The sequence below is a fragment of the Homalodisca vitripennis genome, chromosome 7 (assembly GCF_021130785.1).
Source record: "Homalodisca vitripennis isolate AUS2020 chromosome 7, UT_GWSS_2.1, whole genome shotgun sequence".
Taxonomy (NCBI): domain Eukaryota; kingdom Metazoa; phylum Arthropoda; class Insecta; order Hemiptera; family Cicadellidae; genus Homalodisca; species Homalodisca vitripennis.
In genome coordinates this window covers 87,097,754-87,112,739 of record NC_060213.1, presented here as the reverse complement: position 1 = coordinate 87,112,739, position 14,986 = coordinate 87,097,754, and the positions used below count along the sequence as shown (strand labels likewise).

The following is a 14,986-nucleotide window of genomic DNA, read 5'->3' as shown; positions in this document are numbered from 1 at the left end:
TGGAATTGTAAGTATTCCATACACTTTTAGTACTTTTACGATACAGATATTTTACACCAGAGCTTCTCAGAGTGTGCACTGAGACTCCCTGAGATGCCATGAAATGTTGTCAGGGGCACAATGGTTAAGTGACAGTGATTAACAAAATAACATATCTTGGGGAAAAAATTGAAATAAAATATATTTACTATTGTTTTCAGGCTAAACTAAGTTAAGAATGTCATATAATACTTATAGCTCTAAAAATATCAAAATCAATCGATCATATTACAAGAATTAATTAAAAAAAAAGACTGTTACGTCATCACACTAAGAGCACACAATCAGACAGAAAACAAATCAAATTAAATCAGAAATTAAAATCAGAAATCCGTGGAGTACCCCAAGGATCTGTACTAGGGCCTTTGCTGTTTATTATATTTACAAATGACTTTCCACAATACATACAGAATTACAGCAAAACGGTGATGTATGCAGATGACACGGTACTGTTGCTAAGTAGAAAGGAACCCGAACAACTGGAAATTGCCTCATATGTAGCTTTGAACATGGCAATTCAGTATTGTCACATCAGTGATCTGGTTATGAATGAAAAGAAAACCAAGCAGCTGATTTTAGGACGACAAAGAGACACCGCAGGAAGAATACCTGGTCTAGAGGAGGCTGCCTCGGCTAAATACCTTGATGTAACAGTTGATGATAGTCTTACATGGACACCCCACATTGATTCCCTTTGTCGTCATCTCAGCTCAGGACTTTATGTAATACAGAGACTGTAGAACATAAGCAACATGGAAACAGTTAAGACCGCCTACTACGTGCTATTTGAGTCACACCTCCACTATGGAATTGTAGTATGGGGAGGTACTACAGCTGGAAACATACAAAGAGTTATAATGCTTTACAGTTGGAAATAAATAAATAAAATAAATAAAGAGCCCTTATTCTTCAGTAAAAAGCAATAAGAAACCTAGAAAACCTCCAGCACAGAAAATCTTGTAGGGAGACCTTCAGGCAGCTAAAAATCCTAACAATAGTAAACCTTGACATTTTCTAAGCCATTAAGTACATCTATACAATGGCTCCAGAAGAAATCAGAACGAATGCCCAGATACATGACTATAATACACAACATGCAACTAATTACTGCCTTCCTGCACACACCCTCAGTCCAACTGAAAAGAGACCATGCTACATAGGGGCGAAAATGTGGAACAACCTGCCAGAAGACCTGAAAAGGACTAACAGGAGACAGTTTGCTCAGCGAGTAAAAACATGACTTTAGGACCGACCGTTCTACACACTGGCAGAATTCTTCAATTGGAGAGGAACTCAAGTGTAAACTGAATAAAATACAATTTTATATACTTATGTAATTCCAATTATTTTATTTTACACCTTGTATTGAGATACTTTAACCTATGTGTAACTTGACGCAATTAATGTTCTTGACGAATATGTAAATAAAGTATTATGACTATGACTATGAACTGGTGAAACTCACAGGCGCACTCACCACTATTTCTTGGTAGGTGTTGCCTTGACACACTACACAAAAAGCACTTGTTGTTCAGGAACAAAAAGTCTTTAGGTGCCAAGTCAGGGCTGTACGGTGGATGACCCGTTAATTCAAAGTTTTGCCGTGTCATAAACTACATTGTTTCAGTCAACCTGTGGGAGATCGCATTGTCATGATGCGTCTTTTCTTTTTACATTTCCTGAAGATTCTCAAAAGCTTCTGGCAAAACAAATAATGGTGTGTACCATTCCAAATTGACCGTCCTACATTGCTCTAATACACAGTCGCCACATGACCGGTAATGCCAAAAAAACAGGCAACCATTTACTTTGATGTGCTTCTTCCACAAACAACTTTGGTTGGATTTGGCTCGTCTTAAATGACGCATATGATGGATTGCTGTTTTGTTTCAGGATCGTATGAGTATATCCGTGATTCGTCAACTGTGCCGATATCATAAACTGCTTTTGATGCAAATTGAGAGAATTTCTTCAACATTTTCTTGCACCAATCAACACGAGCCTCCTTTTGAGTGTTCGCCAGGTTATGCGGTATCCAACACGAACAAACCTTTTTCACATGCAAATGTCCATGCAAAATCTTATTGATGCTTATCATACTAATGCCTAAAGACGCCTGAATCTCACGATATGTCACATGACGATCATGCTTTGTCAGCTCATGCACAGCATCTATGTTTTCTTTAACAACACCCAAAGTTGGACAACCTTTACGGAGTTTGTCTTGGAGTGATCGTCGGCCACAATTAGATTCATTATACCAGTTTTTTAAGGTGCTTCATTACCATATAAGGAATTAAGTTGATCTGTGCACTCTTGTCGTGTCAGGCCACGTCAAAAGATATGAACAATGATTGCACGAAAACGTTTACAATTTCATTCCATTTTCACCTAAGACCAATTTTTCAACCTGATAATAAAATGCCCTTGGGGGACAAGATGTTTGTATCCCCGTCAGTTCGCCCTTGTATGTGGGAAGCTAATGAAAATGCCCCACATCAACACATGAGCTATATCTTAAAATAACCAAACGTGTCAGACCTGTCACTTGATGAGACAGCTGAAGCGTTCAACTCAAACATTATGATAGACTATCTACCTTTATCAATATCTAGCTTAGCCGTTGCCTTGTAACAAAAGGAAAAAGATTGTATTTATGACATACCTTATAAAGGGTAACACCATGAAAAAGGAGTTGGCACTCACGCCCATCTTCACTTTAGGTGTGAGGTCTTTCTTGCTGCATGGCAGATCAGCAATTGGAAACCACTCCACTGCCTTAATTTCGTTCCTTGTCTTTGGCTCAAACTTCGTATCCTGTGGTATCCCACTGATGATATACAGCCTAACCAGTTGTTCTTGAACCAAGGACTCCACAAAGTCATTTGGGTTAATCAGATTGCTGATATCAAACCCAGTCTCCTCCAGTACCTAGAGGTTACAAAAATTAAAAATTAAACTTACTGGATGAATTTTTTAATATTTAACCTGTTGTACGCCAACGTCCAATTGATCAGACTGCTGAGGGTTAAAACAGACAACTGATTGATCAGTTGTTTAGAAAAAAGGTATATTAAAATTTATTCACAGACTTTTAAAGTTTGTTTTGACTGTTTTGGTTTTGTTTTAAAGTAAATAAAGACAACCACTTTTAAAGCTGCTATCACTAATGACCTTGACAAGAGTTATTTTAACTCTTGTTTTATACTTCACACTTATAACAATTTCTTGGCAATGTATTTTTCAATAAAATGTTCTGTTATTTCATAATAAATATAAAATATAACCACTTTAACAATTAAAAATATTTCTGATTTATAACAAGTTTTGTATTTTATAAAATGATTTTTTTATGTTTACAAATTTTTTCTTAGTAACAACAATGTAATGGCCATATATGTTATGTACATAATGTACTTTGAATTTACGCTAATCGATAGCCAACCCATAAAGTTACAAAACTTTTGAACTCTCTCAAACTGGTAGTCACGGGTCGGGCAGGAGCCTTGATGTTAGGCCTGTATTTGGAAGACTTGGTTTACAAAAATGTTTAGTAACTTTTTTAGAAATTAAGTAAGGAAATTAACCAATAGACAAACTTGACCTTTTGTCACATTAAAGTTGGCAAGTACCAGAAACTACTGAATGTGATGTGACCTGGGACGTGGTCGAGACGTCAAAAAGTTGGATAGCTCAAGAAGCAAAATCACTGAAAACCTCTTCTAAAAATTCCAGTTTTTTCCCTGTTTCCTCAGTCGAAAATTCCCGATTCTCTAGTCCATTTTCAAACTACATAAACAACTGTAATACTGTATTTAACTATTATGCTGAGTGGAAAGGTGAAGGTTTATCGTCACCATTTGTATTCGCACAAAATGCCATGAAGCTGCAGGGCTCTATTGAATTTTGTCACTAGCGATATACGAGAAATTCTGTAGCAATTCATTGATACCACCTATTTTAAGCTCCTTAGTTTTTATCTCAGTGTCTCTCAATGTGTTGAAATAACATCGTATGTACCTAATAACTTTCCTTTCTGTGACGTTTGGAATATACATGAATTCAATTTGGTAAAATAAGAGAACAAACAATTACCAACACAACACAAATATTTAAAATGTAGCTTATAAAACAAGCTTCCATTATATACTCAATTTACAAAAAAATGTATGCATATATATTTATAGTGAATTTATTTATGTACAAATACACAAAGTATGATGTATAGATAAAATAAATAAAGCAATCATCTGACTACCACTGAGCAGTTAACCTCCGCGCTTAGAACCAACAGACACACTGGCATTTACAAACACACACATAGAAAAAATAAATTTCAATTAAAATATTGTTTATAAATCATGTTATTTTGTTACTGTACGTTTCTAAGAACTACAAATCATGTTTTAGCCATAAATAAACATGCCGATAAGTTGTCCAAGAGTAGACGCAGCAAACTCGTGACAGTGTGCCAAAATTAATTTAGAAAACATTATTTGTTAAACTACAGTAATTTGGCTATTTATCTACATTGTTTTTATAGACAAAGTAAAAAATGTGCTAGCAATCGGTAATTTGCGTACTGTTGATCAGTTGTCTGCAAATAAGACTTATTTGGATTCAAGATTCAGCTTGGTTATAATATTGTGAAATCGTAATTTTCCAAGCATATTATTTTAATCACATCTGTTGATATCAGAATCAATCCATCCCTAGTAAAAACTACAGGGATATTATAAAAATTCACTCAATATCCATGCATGTTTTCCCAGAGCCATTCATGCTATTTCACGTTTTTCAGATTATAATTGTAGGTGGCGGCCTTGGTTACAGTGTTGCGAAAGTAACATTGCTCTAAATATATCCCATTGCCGGCCAATTTATGAAGAATATATCAGAAAGTTATTTGCTACAGAAATGATCAAAATGCAGTTAATTCACAATCTGTAGAATAAATAGACACCAGTACAGAACAGTACCTTGCACAGTCACTCTCAGAATATGAGCACAATTAATGATATCAATACTGGCTTTTAAATATTTTGTATTTGCCCTTTAAGATAATACAAGAATAGAACCACTCTATCACCACAACACATCTAAAAAGTAAATAAATAGAAGAAAGGCTGTGGTTCAAGACACAATATGCTCATATGGCTCCTCAAATACGTTGGACTATTTGTTTTGAACAGTTTGAATACTGTCTGACTGATAATAACTTGTGCAGGGAAGTTGTTCAGATGAATAGTTGATCGAAAGACTGATGGGATTTCAACCAGCCGTCGTCACAGCGGCATAGAAAACAGATGTGTGTGATAAATCAGACCGGCTGGCCGTATGCCAACTGGTGACAAAATTAAGCTGTGTTTAGACTGGCAAGTAAAATTGTGAGAGAATTTGTGCAACTACTGTCCCATAATGTGAACAAGTTAAGCAATTTCATTCATGAGAACTGTTGCAAGTACATGCTGCGGGTGTATTATTGGTTGTTACAGGAGTCCGTCAATACAAAGTCTGTTAACACATGGCATTGATATCTCAGAGATGTTTATAATTGATATTTTAACGACCGACACTGCTCACGAGAGTTTTCGCAACTGTTTAGACTAGTGATAATTATTATCTGAAACAAAACTTTCACAACTTTTACCAGTGTAAAGACTGACTTTCAGTCAAGGTTTCTATATGACCGTGATATCAAAACATAAAATCACTTTTTTTGACCTAACCTACGTAATCTGACATCCAATCAGACCATGAATGTGATGAGCAATCGTTCATACACTAACCTAGGCCTGTCTCATTACGAGCGGTAAGGGGTGTGAGCGTTAGATAAGCGACTTAAAATTTAAAGTTTGTATGTATATACATAGAATATGCTTGACACTGGCCACGACAGACGTGAACAGCATGGTGGTACCGCAAGGTGCTGCTGATCTGCCACAAATTTCAGACAATCAAATTTTCTCCTGTTGCTCAGCTCTCAGCTCATCCTGTTATTGCTGTACATTATGTCTGACCAAATGTCTCCTTCTCGGCTTTATTTGTTGTCACAAACCCACTATTTTCTTCTTAAAAAGGTGTCTATCAGGTTTGGTAAAAATCTAACATTCTGGTGTATTAAAAAAACTATCAAACAAATGATAATATTCACCGAACCGAACTCTAAGCCTGTTTATAGGGTGAACACTTTACAAGATATATCAATTTTATTTTTTTACAGTTTATTGGAGTATAAATAATATTACAAAACAAAACAAATCAATTAAGATACATATTTTCAACAAAACAAAAATGATTTGATGCACCAACAGCTTTAAAATATACATTAAACTTGGGATTTTGATATATAAACAACAACTAACTGTTTAGTTTTAAGTTTTATAGTAAAAATATAATGGTGTAAAAAAACCATTGTCTTAAATCTGGTTTAAATCTAAATTTAAGTCTAATCATAAAAAAATCTTGAATTTCTTGATTTTCCCGATTCTACAAGAAAGGTTCCTGGCTAGTTTCTTTTTTCCTCTTTATCGAAATAAAGTTATTAAATGTCAAATTTTACTATTTTGCTCATTAAAAAAAATCTAACATACAGTACAGTACCTACTTTTTTAAAATATACGTCAGCATTGTTCTAAAAAAAGGAAGGTGACATGTAATATGGCTTTTATTTTATTGATCTACTATTTAAGAATATAGAAACAGAAACTTTTCTGAAAAATACAATTATTATTTCAAACATTCTTTTGTTACTAGTTTTGTATGACAGATAAAAATGTAAACACTTTTTAATGGTGAGTGAGTCCATTTCTTTATCTTTTGATGATTTTGATGGAGTACCCTAAGCAGTGTTTTTCTCACTCAAGCCATTCAGATCAGTGCTATCAGTTTAGCTATCACGTGGCAAACTAACCTCTCTGGCAGCACAGCGGTGAGGTTCTTCCTCTTGGTTGACCTTGCCCTTAGGGAATCCCCAGGAGGATTTGGCCCAATAGCTCTGCACCAGGAGAACGTGACTGAGGTCCTGATCCAGCAGGATAGCTCCATACGTCGGGACCGCCTGCTTGTATTCCCTCCACATCGCAATCACCTCATCTATCTGGCCCACGTACTGCTGTAGTGCTTGGATATGCTTTGAAAGAACATCACACATACTTTTACTTCTCAGAAATTAGATAAAATTAATTATAAATTAATAATAAATTAAGCATTTGAACTTTAATCATACTGTATTATCTGTCTAACATAACTAATAACAAGTTTTCTATAAAGATTGTTTCGAGGATAAGTCAGCTATTTAAAAAATGTATATGGTAATAAAAAAAAGGAACATGTGTAGAAGTTATACAAACCAGTGTCTATTAGTTCATCTACGAAGAGTATATAATGGTATTACTAGCATAATATTAAATTATTACTGAGGTAATGGACATTTAAGAAAAAAAATTTAAGTTATAATATAAATTATATACTTTACTCGGAATAGACATTTTCAATTCTTGCTTAAAAAGCAATGACAATATTATTTAATAATTCCAATATGTTCTGAGAAAGAATACATTAATTTAAAGAGATTGCATACCAACTTAACACATTCATAACTTTTTTAAACATGATATTGAAAAAATGAAAAACAACTGTCTTGAAGGCCATACCAATAAGTTCTTGATTTGAAATTTTTCTGTATGTATTAACTGTCACCAACATACTTAAGTAAATAATTTGATTGGTCGTACTAATATCACATTATTAGCCTGGGTTAAAACTTTTTTCTCACTTTTAAGTATATTTCATCTCCAGATTAAAAATAAGTGTGGGCTACTATTTAAATGGATACTATTTGTAAAAAAATCTGATTTAAAGATTATATCTAGGGGAAAAAAAGTTATTTTGATTGGCCTTGAAGTAATACCCAAGTTTGGAAAGTCAAAACGTATACCAATTCTATAGTCCATAACAACCCTTTAAGTCATTTTCGAAAACAACCAAATTTTTAATTTTTTCCTCGTAAATACCACAAGGAAAGAGAAATAAAACAGGAAAAAAATTATTGCAAAGAATGAATTACCAGAAAATGAAGCAATTTAAGACTGATATTGTAATGTCTAGAACAAAAAGTTGTAGTGTTTTCCATTCCACAACCTGGAAATGGCTGTACTGACAATAGTTGAAAATGCATTTACGTGTCTAAGTAATAATCATCCTTTCAGTATCATAGTGAATAGAAATGATTATTATATGTTAATGTTTGGCTTAAAAAGGAAAATTTATAAGTCCTTAGGATGTTTGTTTAGACATATAGTTCTTGAGAAAATTGATTTTTAAACACACAATTATTCTTTATATTTCTTAGGCCTACAGCCATTTTTCTGACCACTTTATATTACCTGGAAGATTTGAATGGTGAATTCCTTCATTCCACATGACTTGAGCTTTGTCTGGTATGCCTCAGTGCAGTAGAAGTCCAGGTAAAACCAGTGAGCCAGCTCCACTTGAAATAGTATTCTGATCAAATCTTTCCTTTCTTCTTCGGGAACGTTTATTATAAATCGACTACAATACAAAACCAGAATAAATTTACACTTATAAGAAATTAGTGGGTTTACTCCAAAAGGTATATAAAAAAGGAATTTCATTGAATCTTCATATGGACTTCAGCATTATAGCCAAACTTTCTAAATAAAATTAGTAATATTATAATGGCTTAACTTATAAATGTGAATTCCTAGACTTTATTAGAGAAAATAAATATTTAATTTTTGCCCCATCAATTGCCCCCCTTCTGGAGATGAGGGTCAATTTCTATTGTACTGTCAGTCACACAACCTAGTGTTTTCAAAAAAGCAATAAAGAGATTTCAATAAGAAAGAAAACAATCCTCAACTGCACTAGTTTTGATAGAGATAGAAATAGGTATTGAAAGCATTAAAACAAGCAGATTTAAACTTTTTTAGAGGAGGTATTTTTAACAATTAACAATGATTTGGGCCAGGAATATTCCCAGTGAGAGGGGAAATTATGAAATGCGAATATTGCAGAGAATATTTCTTTGGCCTGGGACCATGTCAAAAAATTGTTAGATTTTTAATTTTTTAACACTTATTAACAATTAAAGAACCTTAAGGTTCAGATGTCTCAATGATTTTCTTACGACAAACCCTTCAGAATTGTGATACCTTTTAGGGAGGCTTGGTTGGAGGAAAAGAAAGCTTTCCTACCAGCTAAGCGGCTTGTTTTATGGATGGCTCTAAAACAAAACGTGGCACAGGTATTTGCGGGAGTGAGAACATGCACAGAATAGTAGTTTTACTTCTAATGTTCTAAAACTTCTTTATTTGTCATTTGCACCCTCTTAAATCTTATACTGCTTTGTGCTGGAAGACATTTGTAGAATGGTAGAGCCTAATTAACAAAAATCTTGTTACCGGTCTGGATCAATACTTATTTGAAAATAATGTAAACGAATACTAGTATAATAAACCATTTAAAAACAAAAACACTCAAATAAGTTTAATAAATGAGCAAAACTAACATAACCCTACTTACAAACCACCAGGTAATTTCTGATCACATACAAATATAACACAACACACAATTGTATAAGCCTTTTTTCACTCTGAAAAACAAGATGACCATTATAAAAAATAAATTTCCTAACATTTTAACTTCTCACTTGAACACGTAAGTAATCTTCCAAACAAAATGACGGTAACTTAATAGAATTAATGCACCGCAATATATGTGTAGGCTAATGGACACAATGGTTATCCAGAGGGTACAGTGAAAGGCACTACTACACAGGACTGTTGTTGATGATGTACTAAACTGTTCTAACCACAGAGGCAAGTAAACTATCTGGCACAGATAACACTGAAAAGCATTGGTAGACTATCAAATAGCACAGTAGGCTACACAAAAATATATGGTAACAAAATGAAATTTGTATTTCCAATATTAAAAAGCATACAGTAGTTAGGCCTATTTGTGATTTTCACTCCATACAACAATATTAGCCATTATTCCATGGTAGAAAACTGAAATATTTTTACAGTCAATTGTAGGCACATTTATTTCTAATAGATAGTAAGCTACAATATTAACAAAAACAAATATATTTTTTCAAAATTTATTTTATGTATATGTTTTTTCTTTTTAATATAAACTTGGTTATGTACTAAAGTTAGATACAATTTTTAGATTGGGTTTTTTTTTACCCTCAAGTTCAGATTATAGGCTGTGGATATACATCAGTTTATTACAGAGGAAAACAACACTGTTTCATTATTGTATGTGCCTCAATACAAACTTTTTACAATTTTAAAAACATAAACTTAACACTAACATTACAAAACAACAAAACAAACTAGCGTATGGCCGTATACGATACTGATTTACTGTAATACTGATTTATTACTTTGGATAAAAAAACCAAACGATGAATGTAGGCCGCTTATTAAAGTCTACCCATAATAAAATATAGATGATTCACTATTATCGATGACTCCAGTGTTGGACGCTTATTATACTGCTGCCTATAGTTTTGTTCGTACCAGTAAGATTAAAGGCCGGGGCGGCAAATCACGAATTTGACGTTACCAACGTATTCTGCTCACCCTCCTGAACAAAAAATATATATAGTAGCCTACTAGGGGTGCAAATGACAAATAACATGATTTTAGGGAGTATATTGATAAGTGGTTAAGTTCCTAATGTTTTAATGTTCAGTTTGTGTGCTGTGTCTGGATAATCTGTTTACTTGAATATTATCTGCGGCTGGAACTGGTAGCATATCTGTTATCTGAGTTCTCCGGGGCATGGGTCAGTTCTACACAAGATATCGTGTTCAGTAGGTCGGATTGAGTGAGTGCGTTTACAATGATGAATCAACCATCCACTAGTTCAACCAACCCTAGTGAATTGTGTGTGTCGGAGTATTTCGTAGGGCACGTAAAGAGTTTACGTTTTAACCGAAACAAAATTATCTCTTTTTTACTTGAACATGGAATTTTAAAAAATGAGTGTATGTGTTCGTCGTGCGGTCGAGTGGTGTTTTTAAACCGGGAGACTTTGTCGTTTCGTTGTGATAGACCACTTTTTTGTTGCTGCTGCTCAGCTATATCCGCCAACACACTAATGGTAAGTGTTCTCTGTTAATATCCATCTATATATTTGAGTTTTTCATGATTTATTTAGTTTTTTAACTTTACATAATTGCCTTTGCATTACATTTCAATTTATATTTTTGATCAGCCCCTCTAGAATTTTATATTTTACTGATAGGTACTATCTCGAGGGATGTTTTTCTTTTATTGACATCAGCCGAAGGTGCTGCCCCGCGCTGATGGCCAGAGGCACTCGTAATTAATTTTTTTCTCGAAATTAAGAAAAACATTATTAATTTTGATCAAAATTCTGCTCATTTCTGTATTATTTTTCATTTACGTTTGCAAAGATGGCGGCGCAACCGATGACGTCATCACGAGGTTCAATCATTGGCCACAAAAGGTCACGTGACGCTAGACGTGGATGTAGAACATGGAGATATTACTGAAAAGTTATTTAATTTTTTATTTTCTAGAACTTTGTTATTTCTCATTTCCACCCCATCAAACCTTATACTTTTTTTCCTATAGGACGATTCCAATAAGTTAATAACGCAAAACTCGTATTTTTCTGCCCCGGCCGTTAATATGATAATTACCGTTTTGTTAACTAATCAAGATGTGAAGTAATACTAGGTGCTATAATAACCGATTTGCTTACGGTACTATACCTATGCCCAGATAAAATTACACCCATGAAAGATCTGCTAATTTTTAGGGATGCATTGAATGATAAGATTTAAATCAAATGAGCAGGCAGAAACCAATGAAAACACTTTTTCTGACAAACCAATGTTTAAATGATGGGCAGAGTCTTGTAAACATTTCCCTTTCTTTGCATGATTTAGTTTGTATAATGTTAAACTAGGCCTAGTACATCACTTGTAATAGAAGCCTGTATAGTTATTTTTACCACTCTACAAGTATATCCTGTATCCCTAGTTTAAGACATTTCAAACAGTCCAATAAAAAATTAACTACAGATTGAATTATTAGGCACCAAGTGACAATTAGACAATCTTACCTGCACAAGTCATTTAAAACATCAACTGGAATGGAACGCTCCAAAGATTTACTGTCCCTCGATTCCATCACAAGATTGTGTTAAATTAAATTAATTACGGACAGAATATGTAGAACAATACAGAATAGGCTCCAAAATATAATATAATAATAAAAATACCTACACCATACCTTGCTGTCTAGTAAAAATTCAAAAACAAAAACAAAACAAAGACCAAGCAAAGCAAGGAAGAATCGGAACCTGAACCATAGACCACAAAGTTTAATCAAAACCTATAAATAGGTATGTGAAAATACAGAGAATATTTGTAGAAAAAAACATATAGTTTATGTATTAAAGTCCACAAAAAAGACACGTACTAACACAAGCAAATGTCTGAATGTATGTTTATAAATTTGTTCAAGTTTTATTCGTCAATATAAAATAAAATTTAGTAGTATACTTAGAAAACATAAATATGATATGGTATAAACATAGACAATAACAATGGTGTGCTGCTTAATTCTCTTATATTACTCCATGAAAAGTCAATAGCTCATTTCATTTTCGACATAACTTCCAAACAATCAGTCAGGAAAAAACGGTACAGTCCCCAATAAGAAAAGGTAACATTTTGTCTGCCTGCTTAGTGATAGGTTTCAATGATACTTAGCTAGTCTCAAGGATGGATATGAACAACGATTAAACTCACTCTTTTCTTCGTAGGAATACAGTTTGGTAAGTGCCAGTTATTTACAAAAATGGTTTTTATATGGGAAAAACCATATTTTAGGTTTCGATTATTGTTGGGTGTCTGCGTTGCTGTGCGGTCAAGTAGACTAGTCAAGCTCACCGCCAGAAGCAAGAAGATATGGTTGAGCCAGTTAAGATCAGATTACACCGATAATTCTCAAAGCTACGAGTAGTAGTCTGATTACCATACCACTTCCGCTGCAGTTGGGTCACTTGCTGCAATTATTTCTGTATTCCAATTTATTTTAGTTCCAGTTGTTAATATTATAATAATGTAACATTTACAAAAGTTTACGTGACCTGAGCTTGAATTGAGGTATTACCCCGAGGGAAGAATTTAGTTTTAGCACATTCATTGTCATCACGCACTTATGACCAGGAGCATTTATGATCGATATTTTCCATACCGAATTCCCGCATCTAATGTGCTGTAAGCACGGAAGTCCTTGATCGAAAGTGCGGCAATCGGTGACGCCTTCGGCTAAAATACAGAAAAACATCTTTCGAGATAGTACCATACATTCAAACTCGTATCACTTAAGCGTTGCAGTCAAACTCAGTACAACAATCCAGACACCGAACAATTATAATAACTAACAGTATAGGTACCTACTGTTGTTTCCCTCTGCAAAAACCATGCATCTGTATAATTACGGTGCATACCAGTATTGTTTTATGTTTAAACTCTACAAATAAAATCATGCTCGAGATATCGAACGGATAGTTGGGCTACGTAAACTTTTGGCAAATTATATAGAGGGACATGCCACACCTTAAAACAAAATGCTGTCTATGCACAAATGAAGTTACATGAAACTTTTAAGTCCCTACACAATTTGAGAACACGGAAACATACAGCCAGATGGTTAGAAGAGAAAAGTTTCGAAACAGTACACATATAGAAATTTTACAAATTATCAAGTTTATATAGCTCAATTAATTCTCAATATAAACACCTTAATTATAGGCTTTCCTAACGATCATCCATATCCCGTGCAGGAATATCTATCTATCTATCTATCTATCTATCTATCTATATCTATATATCTATCTATATATATATATATATATATATATATATATATATATATATATATATATATATATATATATATATATATGCACTACCATTTAATTTAACAATAATTAATTTTTTACACCAAAATAAATATCTAACATTAGGAAGAACCAATGAATGTAAGTTTTTCTACCAAGAGTAATCGCATTGGCAGAAACACAGATAGACTCATAACTACCCAATTTTAAGAAGGCCTTTGGGTCATTAATAAAAAGTACATACACCATTTCAAGTATGACCTCAACCCAATTTGTTTTGAAGATACTTTTTTGAGTCACAGGCTTTGTTGAAGTTTCACAAAATTACATGGAAACACATGCATTATCATGAAACTTTATATTTTTGAGTAGAAATGAATTTAAGTGTAAAATTGTAAGATCATAGCATAGTTTTCGTAGTATCTCGTGGGAGATAGACAGACAAACAGACAGACTCATATGCAGACATACAGAGGATGAACAATGCTGGTCTTCTTATCAGACCTATGTCCATTTCTCAGTTTTCTCTCGTGATACTATGCGGAAAGTGAGGCTTTACTAAATGTCAGTAAAATTCAGTCAAATGTGGAGGACATGCATCGTCATAGTCGGTGTTGCCTATTTAGAAATAGATCATGTTGCCATAATGAGTTATGCCAGTGAGGCGGTGAACAATCTTGCTGCCAAAGAAGTTATATGGTTTGGCTTCTTCCAATTGAGGAAATAGTCATTGTTCTAGATCACCAAGATACTTAATATCAGTTACAGTCCCTTCTACAAGAAAGAAAGACTCATAAACTTTTCGCCTAGATATGCCACACAAAACACTCAGTTTAGTGGAGTCTCGCTGCAATTACAATCTTGTGAGGGATTTCTGAGTCCTATATACTCACATGGTGAATGTTTACATTTCAATTGCGGGGAAATGTAGATTTATCACTGAAAACGACTCGATCCGGAAAATCTAGACTATTGTGCAACAACATTTAGTTAGCAAAATTGGCACATAAACCTTAGTAGGCAGGGTTTAGAG

General features: G+C 33.8%; 1 protein-coding gene across 1 annotated transcript in view; it reads right to left on the bottom strand.

Annotated features, from left to right (window-relative positions):
* The window catches only part of LOC124366016 (m7GpppN-mRNA hydrolase), a 46,372-nt gene extending 33,967 nt beyond the window's left edge, over positions 1-12,405 (bottom strand). The window contains exons 1-4 of the mRNA XM_046822209.1: positions 12,166-12,405; positions 8,427-8,592; positions 6,953-7,171; positions 2,705-2,970 (exon numbers count right to left, since the gene is read on the bottom strand). Of these exons, the coding sequence (XP_046678165.1) occupies positions 2,705-2,970; positions 6,953-7,171; positions 8,427-8,592; positions 12,166-12,233 (719 nt within the window). The 5' untranslated portion in view covers positions 12,234-12,405. The remainder of the gene's footprint in view (positions 1-2,704; positions 2,971-6,952; positions 7,172-8,426; positions 8,593-12,165) is intronic.
* Between the last annotated feature and the right edge of the window lie 2,581 nt (positions 12,406-14,986).